The following is a 27467-nucleotide window of genomic DNA, read 5'->3' as shown; positions in this document are numbered from 1 at the left end:
AAACTGAAATTTTATTTACAATAAAAATATATAAATTTGTTTTCGACCACTTTAATTTTAATTACACTCTACTGGTTTGGAAAGCACCCTTCTTTCGTTAGGAGAATATTAAAACAATTTTAATATTCTCTTAACGATGGAAGGGTTCTTCCGAAACCGATAGAGTGTAATTAAAATTAAAGTTGTCTAAAAAAAATTATAAAATTTTATTGTAAATTATGACGAGCCACAAAGTAAATGCTTATTATAAATATATGAAATTTTATTAAGTAATTACTTAAAATTATTCTCGTTTCGTCTTCACGTTTTACATTCATTCTTGAATTGTATAATTTAAAAATAAAATAAAAAGCTGATTATATATTATCTGGCATTTTCACAATATTGTGTGAACTAAAACCTAGTTAACAACCACTCTGTAAATTGCCATCTCAACACAGGTGTTACACACTTAGTGAGATGGGCATTATTTTAACTAAATGTAATATTAAAATAAAATAAATTCTTATATTGGAAGTTTACTAAAGTTTCACGTAGTTTCAAAATCGTTTATAATCGCATATACATAAAATGATTTATACTGTACCGAATATACATAAAGTATTTATACTGTACCGAATATACAAACAAGTATTTATACTGTACCGAATATACATAAAAGTATTTATACTGTACCGAATATACATAAAATTTCTTTCACTGAAAAAAAGCGCCATTTAAAACGAACAGGAATTTGTTTTCGATTATCGGCTTATTTTTAAATGCATGTAAATGTGATAACGGTTGATTGCAAAACCGCAAAACAAACAAAAAAAATCATAAAATTTTTATTGCTCTCCCAATTTGGAATTAGGAGAAGGTTTTATATAGATATCATCAGCAGTATCCAAGCGGGACTCTAAAAGTACATACCTAAGCACTGATGAAAAATATACAAGATGGGTCATTTCGATCTAAAAAAAATAATGAACGTTTTTTAAGTGCTTTTTGTGCGCTGCCTTTTTCATGCTAAACTTAATTTTAGATGATGGCCAAAATTCTTAACTAAACAAACTATATTTGAAATCAAAAGATATATCAAATATTTATTACTGATTGGAACTATTTTAGGTACTATTTTTATATATATTTAACTTATCGAAAAAAATTTGTAATATTTAATCATTGAAGACAATATTAAAAACTCTCAAATGAAACATTATAACTGAAATAAAAACCGATTCGGTCAATTTTTTAGTAATTAATTCAACCATAAAAATGTAAAAAAGTCAATAAATATCGCACATAAACAAGGATATATTTAACCAAGATACTATCTATATAGCAATTATTTTCTGGTAAAAATTTTGGAATTATGTGTGTAAATATAGCAGTTATTTACAATTTGGTAGGCTTGTATGGCCAGTACCGCCCCTGGAACAATTCATTGGAAAACTAATACCTCTGCCATAAGTCACGCCGACTGGCTACGTTTGGTGACTTAGCAGGTGTGTCAGGATTCTTCGGGTGAGGATAATCTAGATCTTAGCGGCGGACGCGTCTGCCCACTTACTGTGTGGCGGGCCGGATTTGGATAGAGTGACTGAGAGATATCTGTTTATCGCTCCATTAGGACTTTCTCGACCCGCTGCCTTTCGTCGGTGTGGGAGGGATGAATTCAAACGTCCGTCACTCCTGGTCACACTGACCCACCCTTTTCATTTCCTGATCTTCCTCCCCTTCCTTTTTTATAAGCGTTATTTGTATTGTTTCAAGTGGTAATAATGATTATTTGTAAGAATCCCCCGGATAACAATTCCGTATTGTAATACTGATAGTTTAAAGCAGAGTAAATGTTTATTAATACGTTCAGTAATACTGCGAATCTGTATACGTGTATTGAGTGTAAGTATGTGTGCAGGAATACTAGAGGGTCTAGAGTTGTTCATAAAATAAAATGTAGCTTCTTCTTACTAAAAAAAAAATAACCTTGACATGTATGACGAAGAAGGTAAATGATCTATTTTCTGATACTATCGTTAAGAAAGTTGTGGGACCCTTCTAATCTCCTTATTTTTTTTTTTTTTTTTATATTGAATACCTCACAAGAGTCCCAACTGCTCCCGTCTGGAGCCAGTGAGACTATGTCATCCCCAATTGGGGGATGTTGTGAGGCTGAAGGTAAGCGGGGAAGGGAAAGAGGAAGGTGGGGAAGTACCTGGCTATTCAGATCTAGTCACTAAACACGGCTAAAGCCATTTGGAGCAACGTTTCAATTCTGAATGGTGGTCTTACACCAGGGCGATACTGGTAGTATCTTCCACTCTGGAACGTGCCGCAAATATACTATATATTATTTTAATTAATTAATTGTGAAATAACACAAATTAATCAAATAAAATTTATTTGCGCACGCCGGGTTCGAACCCGCGACCTTCGGAATGGCAGTCCAATGCGTTACCACTGGACTATGCCGGCCGTCAGATTATTATTTATTACATGATTACCATAAAAAATACTAACTGATAATTTTCATTACCCAATAGACATTACATTTATGATGTTAAATGTCACTACATGAAGGGCCAAAACTTTTATCTTCCAGTCGTGGAAAAACATTGTTAATCAGCACCTTTCCAATTCCATAATTGTGCCTGAATCCCCAAAATTTCATTTTTTCGTGGCAGCAGAAACAAAACTCTTCAAAATGTTTCAAGATTAATTCATACATTTTACTACAACCCCCAAAAGAACGCTATTCAAAAGATATAATGCTTCTTGAACTTCTGTAGACTTATATTCCATATATTATTACAAAGAATCTTAAAAAAATTTGTTCACCACAGTTTTCGGTCTTGCTAACACATAATATTTCTTTGTGGAATTCTTTAGAACTCGGAATGAATAAAGTAAACTGTAAGTCCCGTAGAAACATTCACGCGAATGTAAAATATTAACCTACTTCCCGAAGAAATCACTTCCTAGAAACTTATCTTGTTCAACTTGAAATTCTTATTTTCTTTCTTTGAATTGTGATAAAGGAATAAATGATATATTTTATTCCTAATCCATGTTTTGGACACATGACATCTAAGAATTAAGATATATTCTGGTGATATCATTTGCATTGTTATCGGTGCTGAGCCCTCACTTCATCTAGGAAGCCTATCTCTATAATATGTTGGTCTCCTATTGTCTCCCTCTAGTTCCCTTTTCAGATCTTAACTAAAGTCTTCAAACTCTCACGTGTCTAGCAACGGCATAAAGACACTTCAATGGTCACAATGGTCAGTAGTAATCTTTCATCCATGGGATGTGCCTTGCCCAGCGGAGTCGGTATATTGCCATAAATCTTTCTATTGATGGCTCTTCTACCAGTAAAAATGACTCATTGTTGTTCCCAATGGTTTGGGAACTATTTTTTTGTATATTTTCATGGCTTTTGTACAATTTATTGATCATTTTTATGACGTTGTTCTACGAAGAAAATTACACAGGAGGTCCCGAGTGATATTATAATGTCTTTTTGAGCAAAGGAAAACACATGGTACTACTAAAAGCTAATAAATGGATGGCATTAAATAACCTTGCCAGCACAGATATCAATGAACTAAAAAGTGGTTTGTAATAAAATTAAACACACAAAATTTAAAATAAAAACTTATTATATACCATTTGGCGTAAACAAATAAGAAATTAAAATTATAATTATTCTAGGACAAATACACAACAGGATAACTGCAATATCTTGTGTGTGGTGATAGAAAGCAAAACTGAAATAAAATTATTAGTATTTTATTTTATAGAAGTTTTTGTAAAATTAATAATTATTTAAAAAATACAAAGAAACGTAGATTATTTACAGTTCTCTTCTCTAGGTCTTCCTGTTTTGAGGAGGTTGCTGTATATGTTACATAATGATTTCCTCAACTTCATGTATTTCCACAAAATCAAAAATAAAAATTAATTTAAAATCTTAATTTTTGTTGACAGTAAGTTTTGTAGATGTGACTTCCTAATTTTAATGATTTTCCCATCTTCATGGTAAGTAAGCCATATTTTGATTTCGTTTTTTAATTATTTATCCCCATAGTGTTTTTTATTTAATTGGAAAGGGAATAATATAATTTAGCAGCACGGAAAATATGGTTTTGATGGACATAAAAAGTATTTAATTTAAGGTTAAATTACACTAGTCCAATGCCTAAAATGGTCTACACATAAACATAGGTACTCATAGTTATAGTGGGAAAACATATATATGCCTACAGATATCTAAGACATATCCTAAATTTAAATAACTAACTAACCATCACGCCGTTTCCCCGTGGGGTAGAGGCAGAGAGGATGACCGCCAAATAACTCGGTCTTGGCACACACGTCTTGCCTCATTCACATTCATACATCGTCTGATAAATACTCTTCTATTAATCTGATTCTTGACATGGCCCGACTCAAGTATCTGATTCACTTGATCTTGCCATGTCTTTCTCGGTCGTTCCCGACTTCTGCTACCATTCACATTTGTGTAATATATTCTCCTTACACTCCATTCTTTGCTCATTTGCTTTAGATGCCCAAACCATTTAAGCGCCCCTTTCTTAATCCTACTGCCAAGGATATAATTAACATTTTGTCAATAATAATCCAATATGCAATTATAGGATGGGACGGAACTTACAAAGAACACGCACAATCGCTTTACATAGCATCGAAATTAATATTAAAGCAATTCTATATAAACAATGTACCCACATATTCATCAGAACTTCCGTTTAAAGAATTTAAAGTCAGAAAACTGAATAGATATACTTTTATCGTGCAACATTACAAATTTACAAAGATAATATCCGAAATAAAACGACACAATTTAAAAATAATAGAAAACTCAGACATATATCAATTATAACAACTCCAAAAATGTAAAAAAAACACTGGGGCAATTCAACGATAAATATCTTGGAGTAAAGTTTTTTATTACCAGAAAATATCAGAAATTTTAAATTTTCATCGTAAAAACACGATAAAATATAAAAAATGAATACATTAACAAATACAGAAAGAAAAAAAACGAACAGAATAAGACACCCCCCATTTCAAATTATTTGAAAAAGTTATTATAAAGCGACCGTTCTCATTTTTTTTTTGTTTATTAAATTAAAACATAAATAAATTTGTTTAAATCACTTTATTATGGACATGTTTCATGAACAAAACTCACCTCATCAGGTATATAGTATATAGCTAACGATATTGTAATTCCTAATTCTGATAAACTCCGCCCACTCTTACCCCTCTCCCCTCCTTCAACTTCTTCTTTCCAATTGTAATCTTTTTTTAATTTGTTACTTCAGTGTATATTTACTCCTGATGAGGTGAACTTCGTTCATGAAATATGTAGAGGTTGTACATAATAAAGTGATGTAAACAAAGTTATTTGTGTTTAAAAAAAATAATGCCATCACAAAGTGATGAGCTATCAGAAGTAATTTTCTTCGAAAAATTAACGTTCTCAAATGATGATTATCAAATGTGTTCAAATTTTGGAAGCGAGTTTAGGATTATAATTAGTTGTTTATGAGACGGGACATTATTCGGGTACGTAATCAGTTGCCTCAGAAAATATTATGCGAAAGGTAAAAGTGGCTCAGGCAGAATAATCCGCAACTCAAAACCGAACCGATTATTATTATCTTTTACATTAGCTTCACACAGAAGGCCTTGAGGAAAAAATCACTAAGAGCCTATTTCATCTTTAGAGATGCGGAGGATCTTTTTAGGGAAAGGAAGGAGAAGAAGTTCTGGGAAGGTAAAAGGTACATAATAATAATATTAAAAACAGTGCATTTATATAGCGCAGTTTAGTGTCATTTCACTTCAATTGCGCTTAACTACAACACACTTAAAAACAGTAATTTATTATTAGAGGCGTGGGTACGAATATGGGGGTCAATGTGTCCAACAGTGACGGACATATGAATCCATCCCTCCCACTGCGGTGCGAGGCGATGGGTTGAGAGAGAGTTCTGCTGGAGAGGTGAAAAGGTCTCCCTCTAGTAAAATTTCTAATTTTCATCCCATTAAGCATTTCAACCACTGTCAAAAAACCAGTTTTAGCAAAAATATCAAATGTTGAAGTTTGTTAAATTAAGAATATCTTACGTGATCAGAATAGGAGAACTAAACGTTCTTGAAAAACATTTTTTTCCTAGGTCCAGATAATTTTTATGAAATTAATAAAAACACACTTATGTAGTGCTAACATATGGTTAAACCGGGAATCGAACCTGGTTATTAAATTGGCTAAGCTCAGATAAAATGGTAGAGCAGGCGACTCGTGTACTATCAGGGGCGGGCAGCTTCTTTGGTCATCAGGCTCGTCCATCGGTTAGGAGGTCAAAGGGTAGGTTTATCACATAATAATAACACATGGGTAGTAAGGCACAAGGTATATTAAATGTCTCGAGAAATACAGGTTGACATAGATCTCCCTACTAACTCTCTCTACTAATTTATGACGACCGGATCAAGCGTGGATTCTACATGAATTTACGAGAATTGAACACAAGAAAAGGGGATAGGTTGAAAGCTTACGATTCGTCTTGAGGAGTGGTATGGGGCATCATGTTGAGCCAGACGTTCCCGCGCTCACAGGCGGCGGGACAGTTGAGGCAGAGATATGCACTCGGGGTTTTACACGGGAACGGGACTCCATTGAGTTAGCTCGAGCCGTAATAGTAAACATGATTGTGAGTCGATTAGCGAAATGCCTCTAGTTTGGAAACTGTTACGAGATCGCGTTCGTTATTGCGTAATTTATGCAAGTCATTGGCGGGTAGATCGTTTCCGCGAGCGACCATGCGGTCAAGGCCGAGGTCGGAGCTAGACTGTCGGAGCGCGGCGAGGCGATTAGCTTGTGGCCGCGGCGCTGCGTGTGGTCTGTGCCGGTCACGTATTTTGACCATCTGGCGGCGTGTTCGACACACGCGGTGAGGGGAAGTTGGGGCAACCATGCCCTATTTAACAATAGGGAGACTGTATTACGTAACACATTCCCCCTCCGCCAGTAAAAGGCGACGTGGTAATGAAGCTTTAGGCGCTAAAAATCCTCTTCATCTTGTCGTGAGGTGAGTAGAGAGAGAAAAAAAGTTGATTTACAAAAAAACAAAGAAGAAAGAGTACATGGTTATGCAATGATGAAAAGACAACATACAAGGTTATGCAGTGATGAAAAGACAAACATACAAGGTTATGCAGTGATGAAAAGACAAACATACAAGGTTATGCAGTGATGAAAAGACAAACATACAAGGTTATGCAGTGATGAAAAGACAACAACCTGACTCTAAAATTTCATTGGTCTGTAAGCTAAGTTTGAAGAGCGTAGTGTTCGTTGAGTACCAAGTAGACGTAATTTCACTGAAGTTATTTAAGTTACACTTTCACTGTAACTTGACCCATTTGAGATTGCACTCAAGTATCACTAGGGCCATAGAAATTGAACTGTGCTTCTTGGTTGTGGTTGAGAGATGGTGATGCTGAGGGCCGGAAGTGTTCGGGTTCTGATGTTGTACCAGCGTGAATTCCATTATGCTGATGTGGTGGGGCAGTGGTTGTCAAGGTGAAATGAAGTTGGTAAAGACATGGAGTAATACCAGTAAGTTGATTGATGATTGATGCGTGTGATGGCTATTATGTTGAGTTTGCGCATCGGCAAGTGGTTGATTTGTACAATGGCCCGTAGTTGATTGTACGACGGCAAGTAGTTGATCTGTACAAATGGCAAGTAGTTGATTTGTACAAACGGTAGGTAGTTGATTGCACAATGGCAAGTGGTTGATTTGTACAACCGGCAGGTAGTTGATTGCACAATGGCAAGTGGTTGATTGCACAACGGCAAATAGTTGATTGCACAACGGCAAGTGGTTGGTTGCACAACGGCAAATGGTTGATTTGTACAAACGGCAGGTAGTTGATTGCAGGAACATAACTAACCTTGAGCTGGCATGCTCTGAGGTTGGTTCTTTTGAATGTGGTTTGAATGATGAGACAACTTGATTTGCTACTGCACGCACGACTCACACCTAATTTGGGTGCGGTCGGGTGTTTTTTGGTACGCAGAGATTGGAGAGAAGTGAGTGATGGAAGTGAAGGCGGCAAAGAAGTGAAGCTCAGCTTGCAGGTGATGAGGAGGGCTGCTGGTCTTCTTTTTAATCCGGGGACAGGTTATTATTATAGTCAAAATTCTTGAAGTTTACCTGCCTGGTGGACCAATGATGAAAAAACGTTTGGAGAGAAACAAATTGTGTTCAAGAGAAAAGACAAAAAGACAAAAAACGTTGTTGGTTAGAGAGGAGAGAGTAGAGAGAGATCTATTATGCTGACTATACCATGAGTATCCCGAGATTGGGGAGACAAAAAAACTATCACGACTGGCGTGAGGTTACCTATTTGATTTACAAGGTACAGGTAGGTGGTTGTGCCGTAGTAACACCAAGTTTCTGAAAGAAGTTGGCTTTCCATGGCCGGTGTTAGCGCTTGAGCGATAACAACTTACGACTTTCAAAATTACAAGAAATGTGTTGATTACCTAGGAATGGGGTGAAGAGGAAGTTTTTGAAGCAGATTTCATGGATAAAGATTGTCTTAAAGACAGACGATACGCTATGTGCGTAGGGTACACCTTCCAGATTCATGAAATTAACCTCAAGAATAATGAGGGATGAGGAAAAAATGGCGTTGAGCGAGAAGGTCTGCTGGTGATGGAGCTGATTCTCCGTTCGATCTTTTTCAGAGAACGAAATGTGGTCAACCAGCAGATTTCTTAGCTCTTTACAAATATACATGAGTTTGATGGAAGGGTGAAGGATGGAGGGTTTGAGCAGCGAAAATTGATAGTGACTGAGCTAATTCTCAATTCGATCTCCATGTGAGGACGAAATATATCAACCAGCAAATTTCCTAACTCTTTACACATATACATGAATTTGATGAAAAGGTGAAGGAGAATACACAGTAATAACAATCTAATCTTTCACGTGTATTCGGTGAAAGATTAGGGGGCGTTTTTAATCTTCTACAGTTTGTGAGAACATGACAGACCCTTGCTCAAGCTTCACAAACCTGGGAGTTTTTCTTATTCGTCTCCCAGACAACGAGTTAGGTGGTTTTGTGTCACTGTCTCAATTAACTCCCACGACACGATACCTCATAACCAACAGTGAAGCTGATGGCTAGTCCATGGTCAATGGATAGTGGATGGTTCTTGGGTCCGCTTGACAAGAAGTCCACAGGTATCAGTTAGCGTAAAAAAATTGCTGAATGCACAGCTTCATGTTTGTTTGAAGAGAACAAAAAATTCTCACTACAGTGAAGGACATTTCCCTCAGTGTCATGAGTAATACAAAAGGGTCCCAATTAAAGGCGACAAGTCAGGGTAAAATGATCTACGTCTGGTAGAACAAGTACATAGTGTCAACTTATTTAAAGAAAACAACACAAGATATTGTATCGTTCGCACGAATCATGGTAAATATTATAACGTTTCCACGTCTCATGTAGAAATTGAACGAATTACGAAAGAACCCTAGTATTGAAAGGACGGTACAACATAGATATTTATAACCATTTATGGAACAAATTATCTCTTTGGCCACAGTGTATGTGAGCCAGTAAAAAAGTAATTATAACGAACTTCTCGTATCACGGTAGATATTATAACATTCTCATGTATAGTGTTAGATTTTATAACGATCCCTCGTCTCATGGTGGATATTATAACATTCTCATGTATCATGAAAATAACATATCAACGTTCAATAATAAAAAAGTACCATTTCAATACCGGAAAAAAGATACATACACAATGTCAAAAACAATCAAGTAGTGGCTATTGGTATTATCAAAAAGACGATGGCATAACCTTTGGTTGGGTTTATGCTTTAGTTGGCAATAATACAAGACATATGCCTAAAGATGTCTTACACAAGACACACGGTATAGCAGAAGAGACCTATTTGGTTTTACTAACTCTTTGCTTACAAAAAGGTTTGTAGTGGTTTATTTAAGACCTTTTAGGGTTTTACTTACTTAAAATGACCAAACACAAAACGGGGAACACTCTTGGTGTTGCCAAAATTGCCACAAACACGAATGTTGTGAACTTTATGATACAAATTGATACAAGTGGCATCTAGAGACACAGGATAACTTAATATAAGTGACCTGGCTCGGTGTATTTGACAAGGCAAATTAATGTCATTTAAGTCAAAATATAGTACATAATATAACAAATTGGGGTCAGAAAGTTGAGATCTTAAGACTTTACATACTCAATGTGACCGAAAGGTGTTATTGTTATTGATGAGGAGGACAAAACGGCGTTTGTTCTCCTTTACAACAACCTTTTTCAGAATTGACGTGTCAATATCAAATTCTTAAAAAACAACAAATTAGAGCAAATGGGAATATTGAGCGCTATTCAATTTTTTAGACAAAACTGAAAAAACTTTAAAAAAGGTAATTGTAACTTTTATTGTTACACCTTTGTAAACATGAATCAAATGACGATACCAAACTGGAATTTACACACGCATTATGATTACAAGTTACAGGGGTAGAAAATTCACCTCAATTGGGTGTATGTTGCAAAGGGTCATTGTTATAAGTACGATGGAACCCATTGGAACAAATGTGACGAACAAATGTGAAAGAACAATGTGAAAAACAATGTGAATAACAGAGAACATGAGAGAGTTAAAAAAAACATTTACATACAATGTTGAACGTGACTTTTGTGGTAGTTATGACAAAAAATAGTTATGTATTTAGTGTCGTAAGTGTCAGAATGGTGACGACTGACAACTGATGTCCAGGGTCATGACTCCGGGAGCATCAATCGTTTTGGAGGTGGAAAAAGTCTCTTGACTGGAATGATCAGTTCCAGAGAAGAATATGTACAAAATATGAGTACAATTTATATACATTACACGGTGAGGTGTGACAAAGAAACAAAAATAACAAAAGGTTTATACAAAAGAGCATAGTAGTACATGTATGGGTGAGAAATGATTAAAAGCCACAGTTGACACTTCTGTGTTTTTAGAAAAAATGAGAAGGTTACCTTGCAGAGGTCGAAATGCGAGTTTTTATATGAAACTAACGCGATAAGACATGCTGTTTGTCTGCACGAGGGCCAAATCTCGTGGGACAAAGGTAGAGCCAAAAGTTTGTTAGCTATGTGTGTGTGACCTAGTGAAGGTGATGTCCAATGTGTCCACGCTTCCTAGTTTGACAATATCTTTCACGTGGTAGTTACCGATGTGTTTACCAGAGGCGTCCGATAGGGTATACACTACATCTGAGATTTTTCTCAGCACTTTTGCTTTAACAAAGCGAGGAGCCAGTTTTGCAGAGAAGTACAAAGCACCTTGTGAGAGTGTGTTGTTGCGTCTCCGAACTGTGTCGTTTTCCTTAAAGGTGACATGTTTCCTGCGTAAATTGTGTCTGTTTGTGTCAGCAATTATACTGCCGGGTTGAAATTGCAGCCCTTTTATGTATTTCCTGTTGTGAAATGCTGCGTACTTAATCAGGACGTTTTTGGTTTTGTTGAAAGGAGAAATATTCCTGTCTTTTAATTCCTTTTCTAAACTTTGAGTACTTTGAGAGCAGATGTTGGCTATTATGCCTAAGGTGTTGTTTTGAGGATTCATTTTGTGGAAGTTGATTTAGACTTTGTGAGAAGAAAAAGAATTGTCTGAGTGTGTGGCTGGTTGTTTTTCAAAAAAAATACCAGGGGTTTGTTTGTGATGGTTGGTGGAGAATTTTGTGAAATTTTTCAAAGTCCCAGTATGGAAAAAAAAAAATGGCCAGCGGTTTCCTTGTGTTTTTGAAGGAAAAGTCCCTGAGATTGTGCGTTTTTGAAAAATTTCCGAAAAATTTCCAAAGTTTCAATTATGGAAAAAAAAATGGCCAGCGGTTTCCTTGTGTTTTTGATGGAAAAGTCCCTGAGATGTGCGTTTTTTGAAAAATTTCCGAAAAATTTTCAAAGTTTCAATTATGGAAAAAAAAAATGGCCAGCGGTTTCCTTGTGTTTTTGATGGAAAAGTCCCTGAGATGTGCGTTTTTGAAAAATTTCCGAAAAATTTTCAAAGTTCCAATTATGGAAAAAAAAATGGCCAGCGGTTTCCTTGTGTTTTTGATGGAAAAGTCCCTGAGATGTGCGTTTTTGAAAAATTTCCGAAAAATTTTCAAAGTTCCAATTATGGAAAAAAAAAATGGCCAGCGGTTTCCTTGTGTTTTTGATGGAAAAGTCCCTGAGATGTGCGTTTTTGAAAAATTTCCGAAAAATTTTCAAAGTTCCAATTGAGTGAAGAAAATTTTTTGAAAAAATTTTCCAAGTCTTTGATTTGTGAAAACAAAACGGCCAGGGGTTTCCTTGCAATTTTAGTGGAAAAGTCCCTGAGATTGTGCGTTTTGAAAAAAATTTCCGAAAAATTTCAAAGTTCTAGAGGAGTGAAGAAAATTTTTTGAAAAAAAATTTCCAAGTGTTTGATTTGTGAAAACAAAACGGCCAGGGGTTTCCTTGCAATTTTAGTGGAAAAGTCCCTGAGATTGTGCGTTTTGAAAAAAATTTCCGAAAAATTTCAAAGTCCTAGTGAAGAAAATTTTTGAAAAAAATTTCTTCCGAAAAAAAACAAAAATTCAAAGTGCAGATTTCGAGAGAGTATTGTTTGTTTTTTCAACAATTATTGGAGGGTTTGTTTGTGATTCGTGACAAATTGTCTGAATTTAAGCAGAACCAGTGTTTGGTTATTTACTCGTAAAATTCCCTTTCCCTTGGACAATCGACAGGCCATTGCGGAGAAGCGCCGAGAGTCCGGGTTTACGTCAATCGCGAATCTCAATTATATGTAAAGGGTAAGTCGGCTTTCAAGACTTTTCTTTCAAAAAGGATACTCTACCCACCTTTATTACATATAAAGCGGAATTATCAAATGACAGAAGGGCGTTAGTTTTCCTTGTCTATGTATTTTGCAGAACGATGCTGGCTTATGGCTCCACTAACAAGGAATTTATTTTGTATCATGAACAAGATTTGAAACTGTTGAATTGTATTTTTATTGTGGCTCATTCTCTCTAATAGTTGCACTTGGAAAGTAAACCATTGTGGTTTTGGATCACTATGTGATGTTTGAGATGTCCGAAAAGAAGTAAATGTTGGTTGTGCACCTTGTGATGGAATACCGGTTGTTCCGTAACGCCGATCGCTTTTGACAGGCTGTGTGATAACCAATCGTATCGTCAGAAATTAAACTGTATAGTTTAATTTCGCACATGTCAGCTGGAATCACGGAGGCCGTGGGCCGACCAGTCGCACAAAAACCGTTCGTCCCGTCATAACAACATTGCCGGTTCCTTATCGAAATAATTATCTTACGTATTTTTTATCGCAATTTAATCTAAAATAACGAGTGCTACCAACCACGCTAAACGTTCCAGTGCTGACAGATGATGCTCACTATGCAGATTTCACCGTCTCCTCCCGGTAAGTTGATTGTGAATTAACGTTATGCATTGTGTTCTCGCATCGCCTGTCACAAGCTATATAATTAATTTATACTTTATCTGTGTGGAATAGCCCTGTAAAGGGCGGCTATTCCAACCCCTGTTCGTTTTTCGAACATTTTTGGTGCCGAAATCAGGGAACTTTAAGATTATTATCTATCTATGCCAAAACGGATAATGCTGTGGAATGTTTCTTAAATTTTGAATAATAATCAATTCGAACAGTAATTAGGTAGGTACCTAGCTCTTGAGTATTTACGACCTACCGCGCATATAATTGTAATAGATTATATTATTATTATTTATTTTCGTTTCGTTTTTGGGTACGTTTCCAATCGTGTTTATTCAACATGGCCCCAGCAATTCAAATATTGCGCCGGAAACGGACATTAGCGAATAATAGATTACTCAAGACACATGAAATAGCAAAAAGCGCTTTGCAAGATGCAACTAAGTGCAACTTACTGTTAGCGCATTATACTACTCTGGAAAAGATAGTTCTTGAATTTGAAACGTCTCACGCGGAAATATTAGCTTTAGATGACACAAACGAAATTGATGAGGATAAAATTCGCGAAACCTTTGACGAGATGTATTATCAAATTGTCGAAATTTACCAGGAGTTAACCAGTCAGCCTCTCGATTGTAAGACCGCGAATGCGTGCACAAACGTTAAATTACCAAAAATAAACATTCCAATATTTTCTGGAAATGTCAAGCAATGGCCCGAATTTTACGACATGTTTAACGCTCTGATTCATGAAAACAAATCTTTATCCAACATCGAACGCATGCAGTATTTGTTCTCATGTTTATCTGGAGAAGCTTTAGGGTTAATTCGGACATTTCCAGTACAAGGAGCTCACTACGTTGAAGCATATCAAAGATTAATCGCGCGCTATCGTAACGCGCGTGAACTCGCATTTACGTGTTGGCGGGAAATGCTAAATTTAAATTTTCCGCCCAACGATCCTTTTGAATTCCGTCGCGTGTTCGATGTATTTAATGAGGATTTAACAATTTTAAAAGAATTGGATCTCCCAACAGATAATTGGGACTTCGTGCTTTGTTATTTAATTCTATCGAAATTAGATTCACCTACAAGATGCGCATTCGAACAACTTCAGTCTCCTACCAAGCTGCCTTCATATTTGAAACTCAAAGAGTTTCTTTATAACAAATGCGAAGCTCTTGTACGAGACTTACATTTTTCAACTCGCGATAGCAGTACTATTGACAAACCTCTTGCACGGAACTTTAATCAGGCTGCCAAAAAACTCACTTCAGCGCTTCTTTGCGATCTTAAGAAAGGACAGCCTAAAACAAATAGGTCCTCGAACTCCACCACTTATCTGAAATGCTCCTGTTGCGGGGAAGACCACTCCATTTCCAAGTGCAAGGTATTTGCACTCAAGTCAGTTCAGGATCGCGTACAGTTTGTTCAATCACACCGTTGGTGTTTCAATTGTCTTCATTCTTCTCATTATCTTAAAGATTGTAAATCTTTGTTTGCATGTCAAAAATGTCAGCAAAAACATCATACTTTGCTTCATCGAGACGAAAACGCTTCTTTGGAAGATCAGCATCAACACTCCACGACGTCTACGGACCAGGAGACGTCTTCCGACTCTAAAATTCAGGTCCTCACCAACTTAGGAGACAAGTCCATAGTACTATTGTCAACCGCCAATGTTGGCATTCGCGATTCATCCGGCCGTTTCCAAACCTTTCGCGCATTGATCGATTCGGGCAGTCAAGCTCACTTCATCACCGATCGTGCTGCGGAGCTCGTAGGCATCCCTCGTCAAGCCAGTTCTCAGAGAGTTAGCGGCTTAGGCCAATCTTCCGCAACCACGTCGGGAGTCATTCAATTAGAGATCGGTGTTAAGGGACGGGTTCTCTTCAACATCAAGGCACTTACGCTGCCTAGTATCTGCGGCAACATGCCAACTGTTCGTCTAGATAAGTCATCGTGGCATCAGTTGAGAAACTTGCCTCTTGCCGATCCTGACTGTCACAAACCGGGACCGATTGATCTTCTTCTGGGTGCTGAGGTTTTCTCTTCTCTTCTGAGACCTGGTAATGTGAATGGTGGTCCACGTCAGCCATCAGCTTTCAATTCTGCATTTGGTTGGCTTCTTCTAGGTTCAGTTGGTTCGAACACTGCTCACGAAACGAAATCTTTCATCGTTACTAACGAGGACCGGCTTCACGAAGAGGTCCAGCAACTGTGGGAGTTAGACACCACTCCCCAATCTTCACACCTTACTCCTGAGGAACAACTTTTTGAACAAATGTACTGCACTGACCACTCACGGGACGGATCTTCGGGAAGATACATCGTATCCTTGCCTTTCCGAGAAAGGGGAAGGGATATCTCTTTCCCAGGGTCGCGTGAGATCGCTTTACGCAGATTCCATTCACTCGAGCGCAAACTCATAGCAAATCCAACCTTACGTGAACAACATTCTGCTTTCATGACTGATTATTTACACAGTGGTCACATGACTCGTGTTCCTGGAAAAGATTTGCACAAGGGAAAGTGTCACACACCTCATCATTACATTCTTCGTCCAGGCAGCGCTAGCACTTACCTAAGAATGGTTTTTGACGCCTCAGCGACGGATGTGAACGGATCCTCGTTAAATGATACCTTGCTTATCGGTCCAAAGCTTCAAAAGAACCTGCTGGAGCTTTTGCTAAAATTCCGTATACTATCGGTAGTGTTTACGGCTGATGTACGACAAATGTATCGCCAAATATTGGTTCAAGAACCAGATCGTGCTTTCCAAAGAATATTTTGGCGTTTTCATTCGTCGGAACCCATCCAAGAGTACCAACTAAACACTGTAACCTATGGTGTCTCCTCCGCCCCATTTTTAGCCTGTCGTACTGTCAAACAGTTGACCAAATATGAAGGTTATGATTTACCGCTAGCGCGTCGTGTGCTAACTTCGGATATTTACATAGATGACATCATCACCGGTTGTAACAGCTTGGAACAAGCTCAACAAACGAAAACCGAAGTTATCGAGCTGTTCAAACGAGGTCAATTCGAATTGCGGAAGTGGGCTAGTAACAAACCAGAATTCCTCGCCAATCTGCCTCCGGAATACTGCCTCAATTACTTGCGAATCATGGATGTTGACGATAAAGTCCAAATATATTTGGTTTGCGCCAAGTCTCGAGTCGCCCCCACAAAAAAGATTTCATTGCCTCGCCTTGAACTGTGTGCGGCAGTTCTTCTAGCAGATCTATTAAAATTCGTCAAAGATTTATACGTACCATTGCTTCCGATCTCCAATACCTTTGCGTGGTCGGATTCAACCATCGTGCTCGCCTGGTTACGTTCTCTTTCGTGTCGCTGGAAGACTTTCGTGGCTAACCGTGTCAGTTACATTCAAGATGCCCTCGAAGGGACTTCCTGGCATCACGTGTCATCTGGAGATAATCCAGCGGATGTCGCTTATTGTGGTCAATCCTCAGCCGATCTGATCGATCACACGTTATGGTGGGCGGGGCCTTCGTGGCTGATCCAGTCATCCGATTCTTGGCCGTCGTTCGATGGCAATTTCGACGAAATTGAACTTCACTCTGAGGAACGAGTTCGATCTTTATTTGTCCAACAGGACGAAAATCTGGTGGACCTATTACTAGTTAAATTTTCTTCGATTCGGAAGATCCAACGCATTCTCGGTTACTGTCTTAGATTCATCTACAACCTACAGAATAAAGAATCTCGTCGTTTGTATCTTCCATTAAACCGTGCCGAGATTCACACTTCACTTTTGACAGTAGTTAAACGCACTCAACATGTACATTTTAATGATGATATCACGCGCTTGAAAGAGGGCAACCTTATGTCGAAACAAATGCGGAAGCTTAATCCCTTCATTGACGACCACGGTGTGCTCAGGGTGGGTGGCAGGTTATCTCGATCCGGGCTCGAATTCGAGTATAAACATCCTGCCCTACTTCCTCGCGAATCTAAGCTTACTTCTCTTGTGATAGACGCTCTACATCGAGAACATTGTCACCCAGGCCCCGACGGCGTTGTTCGTATCGCTACGGTTCGTACATCGAATGGTTCTCTTCTCACGAGACCATTAACCAAATTATGTCCATTGCCTAGTCAATGTGACTAATCATCTTCGCTTCCGCGGCGCATTCTTTCTTATCATTTTCATTATTATTATTAATATATATATTTTTTCTTTTCTTTTTCTTCTCTTTTTCACTATTTCTTCGTTCACGCAACGTTCCACAGCATTGCCCGTTTCGTTTTCTAAATTTTCTTTAAAATACACGTTGTTGTATTTTGGTGGGCGGAATGTTCCGTAACCCCGATCGCTTTTGACAGGCTGTGTGATAACCAATCGTATCGTCAGAAATTAAACTGTATAGTTTAATTTCGCACATGTCAGCTGGAATCACGGAGGCCGTGGGCCGACCAGTCGCACAAAAACCGTTCGTCCCGTCATAACAACATTGCCGGTTCCTTATCGAAATAATTATCTTACGTATTTTTTATCGCAATTTAATCTAAAATAACGAGTGCTACCAACCACGCTAAACGTTCCAGTGCTGACAGATGATGCTCACTATGCAGATTTCACCGTCTCCTCCCGGTAAGTTGATTGTGAATTAACGTTATGCATTGTGTTCTCGCATCGCCTGTCACAAGCTATATAATTAATTTATACTTTATCTGTGTGGAATAGCCCTGTAAAGGGCGGCTATTCCAACCCCTGTTCGTTTTTCGAACACCGGTACTTAAAATTTTGTCGAGTGACGATTCGTAAAACTTGTAATTTAACACCGAATGGCTTTAATGTGACACAGTTGTTTTAGATTTGACGCTATGGTTTGTAGAACAGCTATGATTTATTGGAAGAAAACATTGTTATTCAAAGGTTAATACAAAACAAGGCATGAAAACAGAGTGAAGGAGTACAAGATTATTTCCAATTTGACCTCCCGATGGACGATTAATTACCAAAAAAAACCCACGTTGCGCCAGTGCTAACATATGGTTAAAAGGCACAAGGTATATTAAATGTCTCGAGAAATACAGGTTGACATAGATCTCCCTACTAACTCTCTCTACTAATTTATGACGACCGGATCAAGCGTGGATTCTACATGAATTTACGAGAATTGAACACAAGAAAAGGGGATAGGTTGAAAGCTTACGATTCGTCTTGAGGAGTGGTATGGGGCATCATGTTGAGCCAGACGTTCCCGCGCTCACAGGCGGCGGGACAGTTGAGGCAGAGATATGCACTCGGGGTTTTACACGGGAACGGGACTCCATTGAGTTAGCTCGAGCCGTAATAGTAAACATGATTGTGAGTCGATTAGCGAAATGCCTCTAGTTTGGAAACTGTTACGAGATCGCGTTCGTTATTGCGTAATTTATGCAAATCATTGGCGGGTAGATCGTTTCCGCGAGCGACCATGCGGTCAAGGCCGAGGTCGGAGCTAGACTGTCGGAGCGCGGCGAGGCGATTAGCTTGTGGCCGCGGCGCTGCGTGTGGTCTGTGCCGGTCACGTATTTTGACCATCTGGCGGCGTGTTCGACACACGCGGTGAGGGGAAGTTGGGGCAACCATGCCCTATTTAACAATAGGGAGACTGTATTACGTAACAGTAGTAATGTATAAAATGATTTATTTTATTTGTGTTCAGCTTTTGGTAATATTGGAGTCAATTTCATAGATGTTCTTCTATGAAATATGATCTCCAATATGTCTTTTATAATTTTTTAGAAGTATTCTATTAGAGAGCCATCCTCTCCTTATACCCCGGCACATTTATCGGAGTCAAATCTCCTACCAGTTTCATTATCGTAATTCAGTTTTTAACCTTATTTTTCTTTCCCAGATATCCTTGGCAGAGCAGGTGCGGGCCCGGCCAGTGGCGGTGCGGGCAGCCAGAACGCGCTGCCCGGCCCCGGGGCGGCCAGCAGGGGGCAGCCCTACTTTGACGCGGTGGCCCCAAGGAACGTTACAGCACTGGTCGGCAAATCTGCCTACCTCACATGTAAGGTGAAGAACCTAGGAAATAAAACGGTGAGAATTTAATACATAATCACTCTTGTTCTAATGTGCTATCGCGAAACTCATAGAAAGAACGAAATAAAAAGTCGAAAGAACCGATTTAAACGAAAATTAATAAAATTTTCATTAAAAAAATATTTAATGTCTAATAAACGCACGTTCCTTTTTGTCCAGTTTCCATATGGGTTGATAATATGATACGGGAGTAAAACAGAACGTGTTCTATTTTGGCACCAAATTTCGCATAGCTTAAGATGGCGGACATTATTTGACATCTGTGTTTTATCATTGTTCTACGAGACGTTTAAATATAACTGTAAAGACAGATTTATTTATTAATACATTAATATTATATATTATGAAACATTTTATGACAATGTGGGCCTCACTGGGTGCTTTGCCCGTACTGAGGCCCCCATTTTAAGATTTATTAAAATTAAACGAAAATATGATACGAAATAATCCATTTATATAAATTGAAGTCAAACTAAGATGAAATAAATAAAATACAGCAATAAAGGCGATAAACAAAAGAGAAAAATAGATGAGATGTTAAGAAGTACGGTTGTATATAATGATGTCGTGAATTGTATTATATTTTGTTGTGTATTACGTATACATGCTTATTCTATAACGTTATAATTTTATTTCTATAATTCTACATCTTTCAATATTGTGTATCAAATGTTTTTTGTTTCCTCATTTTTGTATTGGGTGAAATATTGCTTTCATGTGATCAATGGCTATGCTCAAGGCATTTTATTAGCATTTCTGCTGATTAAGTATTTTAGTCCAAAATATTATCACTTTTCTATTGGCAACAACTATCTGTAATAAAATAATGATCGTTTTTATGTAAAACAAAGATTTTTCAAATGGGTCCCTATATAAGTTTTATATGAAAATAGCATCTAATAAAACGCCCATAACACTCAAAAATGACAAAATGCCTATAGAACTGAAATGCACGCGAATCGTTTAAGATGAAGCTACAAGCCAAAAATGTGTATATTCTTGGTACCTATACCTTATACTGTAGGTAATAGGCATTAAAATCGCTTGACAAACAGAGTGTAGAAACGATCGATTTCAAGCATAAAACTGTTTTTATTTATTTTATAAATAATTTTACAAGAAAGCAAAAAAGTTAATCAAGTGAAACTGTCACAGATAAACTTAGCTATAATATTGTATTTTTTAAAAGTTGTTACCTTTACGCGTTCATACATTACTATTGAAAAAAAAAATTAGTAGTTTATATTTATTTTTTTATTGAGTAATTTATTATATTATTTATATTCTACTCAAGCAAAACGATAGGAAAACCTTCAATTTATCTAAATTATATTTTTTGGTAATCATAATTAACACCAATTCGTTATGAAGATTTATCAAAATACTGATTTAGCACTAAGCTTCGCCTTGATAAGCTGGAATGTGTAATTTTATACAAAGTGGCTAAACGACCTTCGTTTGCGGGGCAGTCAAATCATAAGGACTGACTAGAGAACGTACTATCGGAACCTGCTATGACAAAACCAAAAAGGATTTTGCTGAATAAAACTATAGGTACATTTCGTCACACCTCATTGGAGAGGTAAACAAAATATCAATGTCATCCTGACAATAACACTCTTTTCAGATTTAGAATAATAATTACCTATGTGCAGTTGCCAGATTTGAAATAATAGTTCCTACTTCTGCAATTATTTCAAACTTTTTGCTTTACATTTATTCACTTTTCATAATTTATATTATAGTCTCGCGACACTACATTGTAACAACAGTCAATTGCAAAGGGAAACCAATCTTGCTACTTTTGTATTACAGAAAAGTCTGAATTGTGTAAACTTTACTCATTTTGTACGTGGTTCATTACACGCTTTTTATGTTTTACGTGGCTTGGACCGAGATTCTAAAACTTCTAACATTTATATTCTTACTGACGGGAGATAAAGCCATGTGACCATCTACGTCTCCGTGGTGAAGCCGTGTGATCTTTGACTTGGATCCCCCCAGGGGTTAGGAGTTTAAAGAGTAGTCACGTGTCGTAGGAATGACTCGCGCTAAAGCTGCCGCCATTAACTAACCGAATACCACTCTCGTTCACAAAGCATCTCACCAGTGCACTGCAGTGTTTGGTAACCATAACTGAATAGCCATATTCCTTCTCGTCCTCCTTCCTCGAACGTTTATTTTCATCTCACTAAAATGCCCAACACCTTAATAATTCTCGATCTTTTCTTTGCTGACGACTTTAAAATATACAAAACGATACGTGGTACGGATGATTGTTATATCTTAGAAATACATTCATACAGATTTTATGGTTGATGTATGATTGACACTTTATTTTTTAATAGTCAAAAGTGTCAGGTCAGTCGTTTTTGTAAAATCCAAAGTTATTATCATTTATGAATACTCCTTAAAAATGTAAAATTAACAGCAGTCACTCAAATCAGGGACTTGGATGTTGACGAAATACTAACATTTAAATTAACACGCAAATTAAGAAACGTATAAGACTAAACAATTGTTTGGTTTTAAATGCAGGACAATATAGAAAGGGCACAGCACAATTTATTTATTTTTTTAACTTGAGCTGTATATTCCAATTCAAAATATTAAATGACAAATTATCAATAGTTGTCACACATTAAGTTATTTAAAATAAAAAATTAAAGTTTTATAATTGGCTTTAAAAATAGATAAGTTTTATGTTTAGCTTAAAATACAAGAAATATTTTTAATTATTGCATTGGTTCCAAGCGGTAAAATTGTATAATACAGGAGCAACAAAAGAGACAGCGAAGTTTTGAAAAGCTTTTAAGAAAATGCGCAACTTATAGAAATGGGGTTTATTTTAGTTTATTCGGTACATCATGACCTTGATAACCTCCAGCAGCGATACATTGATGAAAGGTATAGTACAATCCGATCCTTGAGTTCTTCCAAGGTTGATGTTGATGTTTAAAAACATTCTTCTTCTAGGAAGATGTTGAAAAAGAAATTGCAGCCGGAAGGCCTGCTGGGTGGTGACGTAAGAACGGTTATTTTAAAGAAACGTTCGGACGGCAAAGCCCCAGTGTTATCCGGACAAAACCATGATAGCGACTGAAAATGGCACGACCCTCCCGACACAATTAGACTCCACCCAGGTTTCTAACTCCAGCACATGGGATGTATGAACTTCAAAACTGCATTGTATGTTTTGCTGCACCCTGTATTTTATACATAAATAATGTCATACACATCATAATAATATTATGTGATAAATAAAATAATATTCGATTAAAAACTGTAATGCCTCATTACGAACATATTCCAATTTTAAAAAAATCACAATTTCGATATTAACAAACCACGTTATTGGGAGAGCGTTGTTTTATGTAAATAACGAAAACATTTTTAGAGAATTTAATTTGACGAAGGGACAAAATTCTTTAATATGCCAACGCGACCGAAAGGCCCCAAATATTTGAAGAAATTCTTAGATTTTTTGGGAAGAATTTGATCAAATCTTATAAAAACTAATAAATGAAAAAATAAATTCTAATAGATTTTTCATTCAAATTTTTAATGGGCCAAATTAGAGCAAACGAAAATTCGTTCTTTTTGTAAAATAAATATAATAAGCCAAAAGATTTGGTGATTTGAGAATATTATTAATTTAATCTAAGTAGGTCCTTCAGATGTTTATTAAGACGAAACAATACCCTTAAATAAAGTCAGAATCTTAAAAACGTAACACAGCAATGAACAAAAATATGCAACATGGGGTGTATTGGACAGACCTGCGGTTGAATTTGCCATAGCAAATCTAAAAATAAAGTGAGAATCTTAACAAAATAAATGATGAAGTCAGTAAAAACAATATTCGTCGTAATGGACGGAACTACTTTCTGTACTGTACTTTCGTCTTTCTTTCTGGAACTGTGGGGATTATTTTAATTATTTCTGATGAACGTATTACTAAAATCTAAAATGCTTACAGAGAGATTCCTCGGGAAGTTACTAATTCATAGTCTAGATAAATGAAATTTGGTGCTTACCGCAAATTTTATAGTTGAAAATCGTTTTACAAAATTTTCTAACCGTTTTACATAAAATATTTTAATGGTTACGTCCTGGTTTTATTAATCTTAAATATAAATAACTTACATCCTTAGGGATCTGTCTAGAAATATTTGAGATCAGGGTGAAATGCCTAAAACCAAAAAACAAAAAAAAATGTTCAACAGAAAAATTTACAAAGTCAGCGTCGCGCTAAACCCCGTTATTAAAGTCTTATGTCGCGATGAAGTGTTTATTTAGGATATTATTATTAAAACATATTTTATCAAGGCTTTGGATAGAATAGATTTAAGATTCGTTCCCATAATTTTACTTGTTGTATGTATCTAAATACCATGAATGTGCCTTTCGTACAAAGCGATTATAAGAGACCATTATAAATTTAAAATTTAAAATGTCAAGCCCATTGTACTGGCGTTAAAACAACAACGAATTAACACATTTTGATTTCAAAATGTGTTTACATTTTGATGAGATTTTAAAGGATTTTTTTCGTGCCTATTAATGTTACGAAAAACAAGTTTCTGCGGAATAAGTACAGTAAAGTGACAAAACAATATTGTCTTGGAGATTGTTTACAATAAAATACTTGACAATTAACTTAAAATTATGATACTTATCTTAATATTAATTTGATTTATATCTACAACCTCTCTTCATGGCTATAAATGTACTGTTTTGTAAATTTTCGTTTTATATAATCTTTTGTTTTGTATAATTTTTTTAATTCATATTCCTTTCTCACAAACTTATTTCATATTATGCTGTCTCAGTTAAAGTCACAAGGAGGAAATCCATAATTGGTTTTTATTTTATTATATAATACTTATGTACAAATTGATTAAATGTAAACTGTCGATTTCCCGAAAATTAATAAATGAATATTATATTACTTAACTTAATATTGTAACAATTTAGTAAATATTATACCACTTCACATAAAATTATGATACCCTCTAAAATATTATTATAATTAACTTAATATTATGACAATTGACTTCATATTATAATAATTAACTCAATATTATGATAATAAACTTAATATTATACTACTTAACATAACATTATGATACTTGGTTAAGTAGCAATGTATTGTCCATTTAGTTAAATGGAAAAAGCTTTTCTCGGTCGTTTTCAATGTAGAGGTGAACGTGGTAGCGGTAGTAAAAAAAATGGTGAAAAAAACAATAGAGGTACTCGTATATAAGGAGAGCTTTTAGGATCAAAGCAGTGTTAGATCGTGGATTTAATATGTTGTAGGAATAAATGTGAAAATTATAAGTACAAGTAATATTTTCATACCTTTCTATAAATTGAACAAGAGTTTTTTTAATAATTATTTTTTATTTATTTATTTGATGCAATTTCTTATTTACTTATTACGTTATTCAAAACATTATTTGATAATGTGGCACCAAAATATGCCTCAGCATGTGTACACCATCCAGTGAGGCGGATGGTGTACATATGCTGAAGCCCCCCATTATTTATTGTTAGTTATTGATGATTAATGATGATTTCATAGGATTTCGTCTGTATATAGGCTGAGAACAATACAGGGATGATCTAAAATATGAAATCTGAAATGTATTATCATTCGATCTTTTGAAAAATACAGGGTGTTCCTTGGGTAAAGGGTACTTACTTCGGGGCTGATTCTACACGACAGTACAAGCAGAAAAAATGACATTTTTTTTTATAAATGCCAACGTTTTTAAGTAGTTTTTAGGTTAATAAAGTTGAAATTTTTGTATGGGAAAATAAATATTCTTTATTTGAAAAATATTTTTGTATTGGAAAATAAATAGTGAAATTTAAGTATGAGTTATTTTTCTTTTTTACTTTTATCATGTAGAATTACCTACCGAAGTTGGTGCACCTTACCTCCGGACACCCGTATGAACTTAACGAAGAGGTTTCAGAGCCACATTGATTAACAATATATAACTAGGTCGGCAAACCTTTAAGCCATTCGCCACACAGGTAAACGTAGAGCATGGAGCGCTGCATGGATCTGTTCAGTCCTTGTTTTACACCGTTTCGTACCTACATACTGTATTTCTTGTCTTATTTTCTCAAGATTCTACTACTATTCACTTATTGGACACTTTTTGTGAGAGTTTCAACGAGTCCAAACTGCCAACAACCGTCTGGAACCAGTGAGAATATGGCATTCCCAATTGAGGTGTGTTGTGAGGGTGAAAGTAGTGCGGAGGGAAACAAGAGGGGTAAGAGGAAGGTAGGAGTGTCTGGCTATTCAGATCTGGTCACCAAACACTACTAAAACCATTTGAAGCAACGTTTCAATTCTGAATTCTGTTCCTACACGAGGGCGTTACTGAAAATATTTTCCACTCTGGAACGTGCCGCATGAAACATAACACAAATTCATCAAATAAAATGTAATTGCGCACACCGATATTTGAACTCGCAACCTTCAGATTGCTATTCGAGAGTCTTACTCTTCAACCAGGAGGCCGTCAAAATGTAAGGGCCCTTTGCAAATTCATAATCAGGGATTTCTTTGTAAGTTGTTTGTCGGTGTGATTTTTATATTTGTATTTTCATTTCCAAGGTATCATGGATACGGCACCGAGACCTGCACATCCTGACGGTGGGCAGCTACACTTATTCTTCAGATCAGAGGTTCCAGACCACACACCATAAGGAGGCCGAAGAGTGGACGCTGCACATCAAGTGGGCCCAGCAGAGGGATGCCGGCATGTACGAATGCCAAGTCTCCACACAACCCGTCAGGAGCTACTTCGTTAATCTTAATGTTGTTGGTAAGTTTCTTATTATTTTTAATTAATTCATAGATTTTAAAAAATGGGTTGAATGGGTTTCCCAAATCAGTAAGAAATTGCAGGAGCGTTTAATGAGCAATATAATAGAATAAAAACAAGTCAAAATAAGTCATGTTATTAAGGAAGAGAGTACATGAAAACATCAATGAATGTTTTCACTTGTAAAAGGTGATTTGTTGAAGGATAATAATAATATAAGATAGATGAGTAGATACAGTAGTGTTAATAGATGGAGGACTGAATGCAAACTGAAATAATGTAAAATTTTGTGATGAAAATACGTTATTCCTAATGGTGGCACTTATGAAAATAACTGATAAGAATACAGAAGAAATTAGATCTCTGAGGTAGTTGCAAGTGCGATTAAACCATGTATGACTAATGCCGATGAAGAGGCTCGAGAAAATTGAAAGCCTGATTTAAGCGTTATGGATAAGATGTATAAGATTCATCTTCTTTTTTTTTGCAACTGTCGAAATTAACCTAACTGGGGTTCCCCGTTACAAGGTCACATTGTACATGGATTTGTATATGAATAAAAAATTCGGTAAAGTTTTTTTGTAAATATGTTCATTTTTTCAAGAAATTTTTTGTATATTTGTATTTTTGTAAATATTACAAAAGACCCAATTAAATCAATCTTACAATGAAGTTTAGAAGTTTTGGTTATGGCGAGCAAATGCACAGGGAAATTAATGTCGTTTGAATGTATGATATGTAAGTTGATGGAAGAATAGGTAAAAGCCCACGAAAGACACGGCACAATCAAAACGAATCAATGACTTAATCAGGTACTATCAATAGTCAGAATAACCTTTGTGGACATTCTAATCCGCAATCTTTATAACTTTTCTAATTCAAATCAATTTCGTAATAAAAGATTTTTAAAAAGCCTTAAATTTTACTTCCATAATTAAAGTTTTTTGTTTATTCGAATCGATAGAATTTCGTCTTATTTATTTTGTGTCATGTCATCATATAA

At 36.2% G+C, this 27467-nt stretch overlaps 1 protein-coding gene across 1 annotated transcript in view; it reads left to right on the top strand.

Moving 5' to 3' along the window:
- Positions 1–27467, top strand: part of LOC149424867 (zwei Ig domain protein zig-8-like) — a 155772-nt gene that overhangs the window by 112425 nt on the left and 15880 nt on the right. The window contains exons 3-4 of the mRNA XM_089650836.1: positions 19429–19616; positions 26254–26464. Coding sequence (XP_089506962.1) covers positions 19429–19616; positions 26254–26464 — 399 coding nt within the window. The remainder of the gene's footprint in view (positions 1–19428; positions 19617–26253; positions 26465–27467) is intronic.

The sequence above is a fragment of the Hesperophylax consimilis genome, chromosome 3, assembly GCF_061612785.1.
Source record: "Hesperophylax consimilis isolate HC1 chromosome 3, BYU_Hcon_1.0, whole genome shotgun sequence".
Lineage (NCBI taxonomy): Eukaryota > Metazoa > Arthropoda > Insecta > Trichoptera > Limnephilidae > Hesperophylax > Hesperophylax consimilis.
The sequence above is the reverse complement of the archived record's forward strand: the minus strand, read 5'-3'. Positions and strand labels throughout refer to the sequence as shown.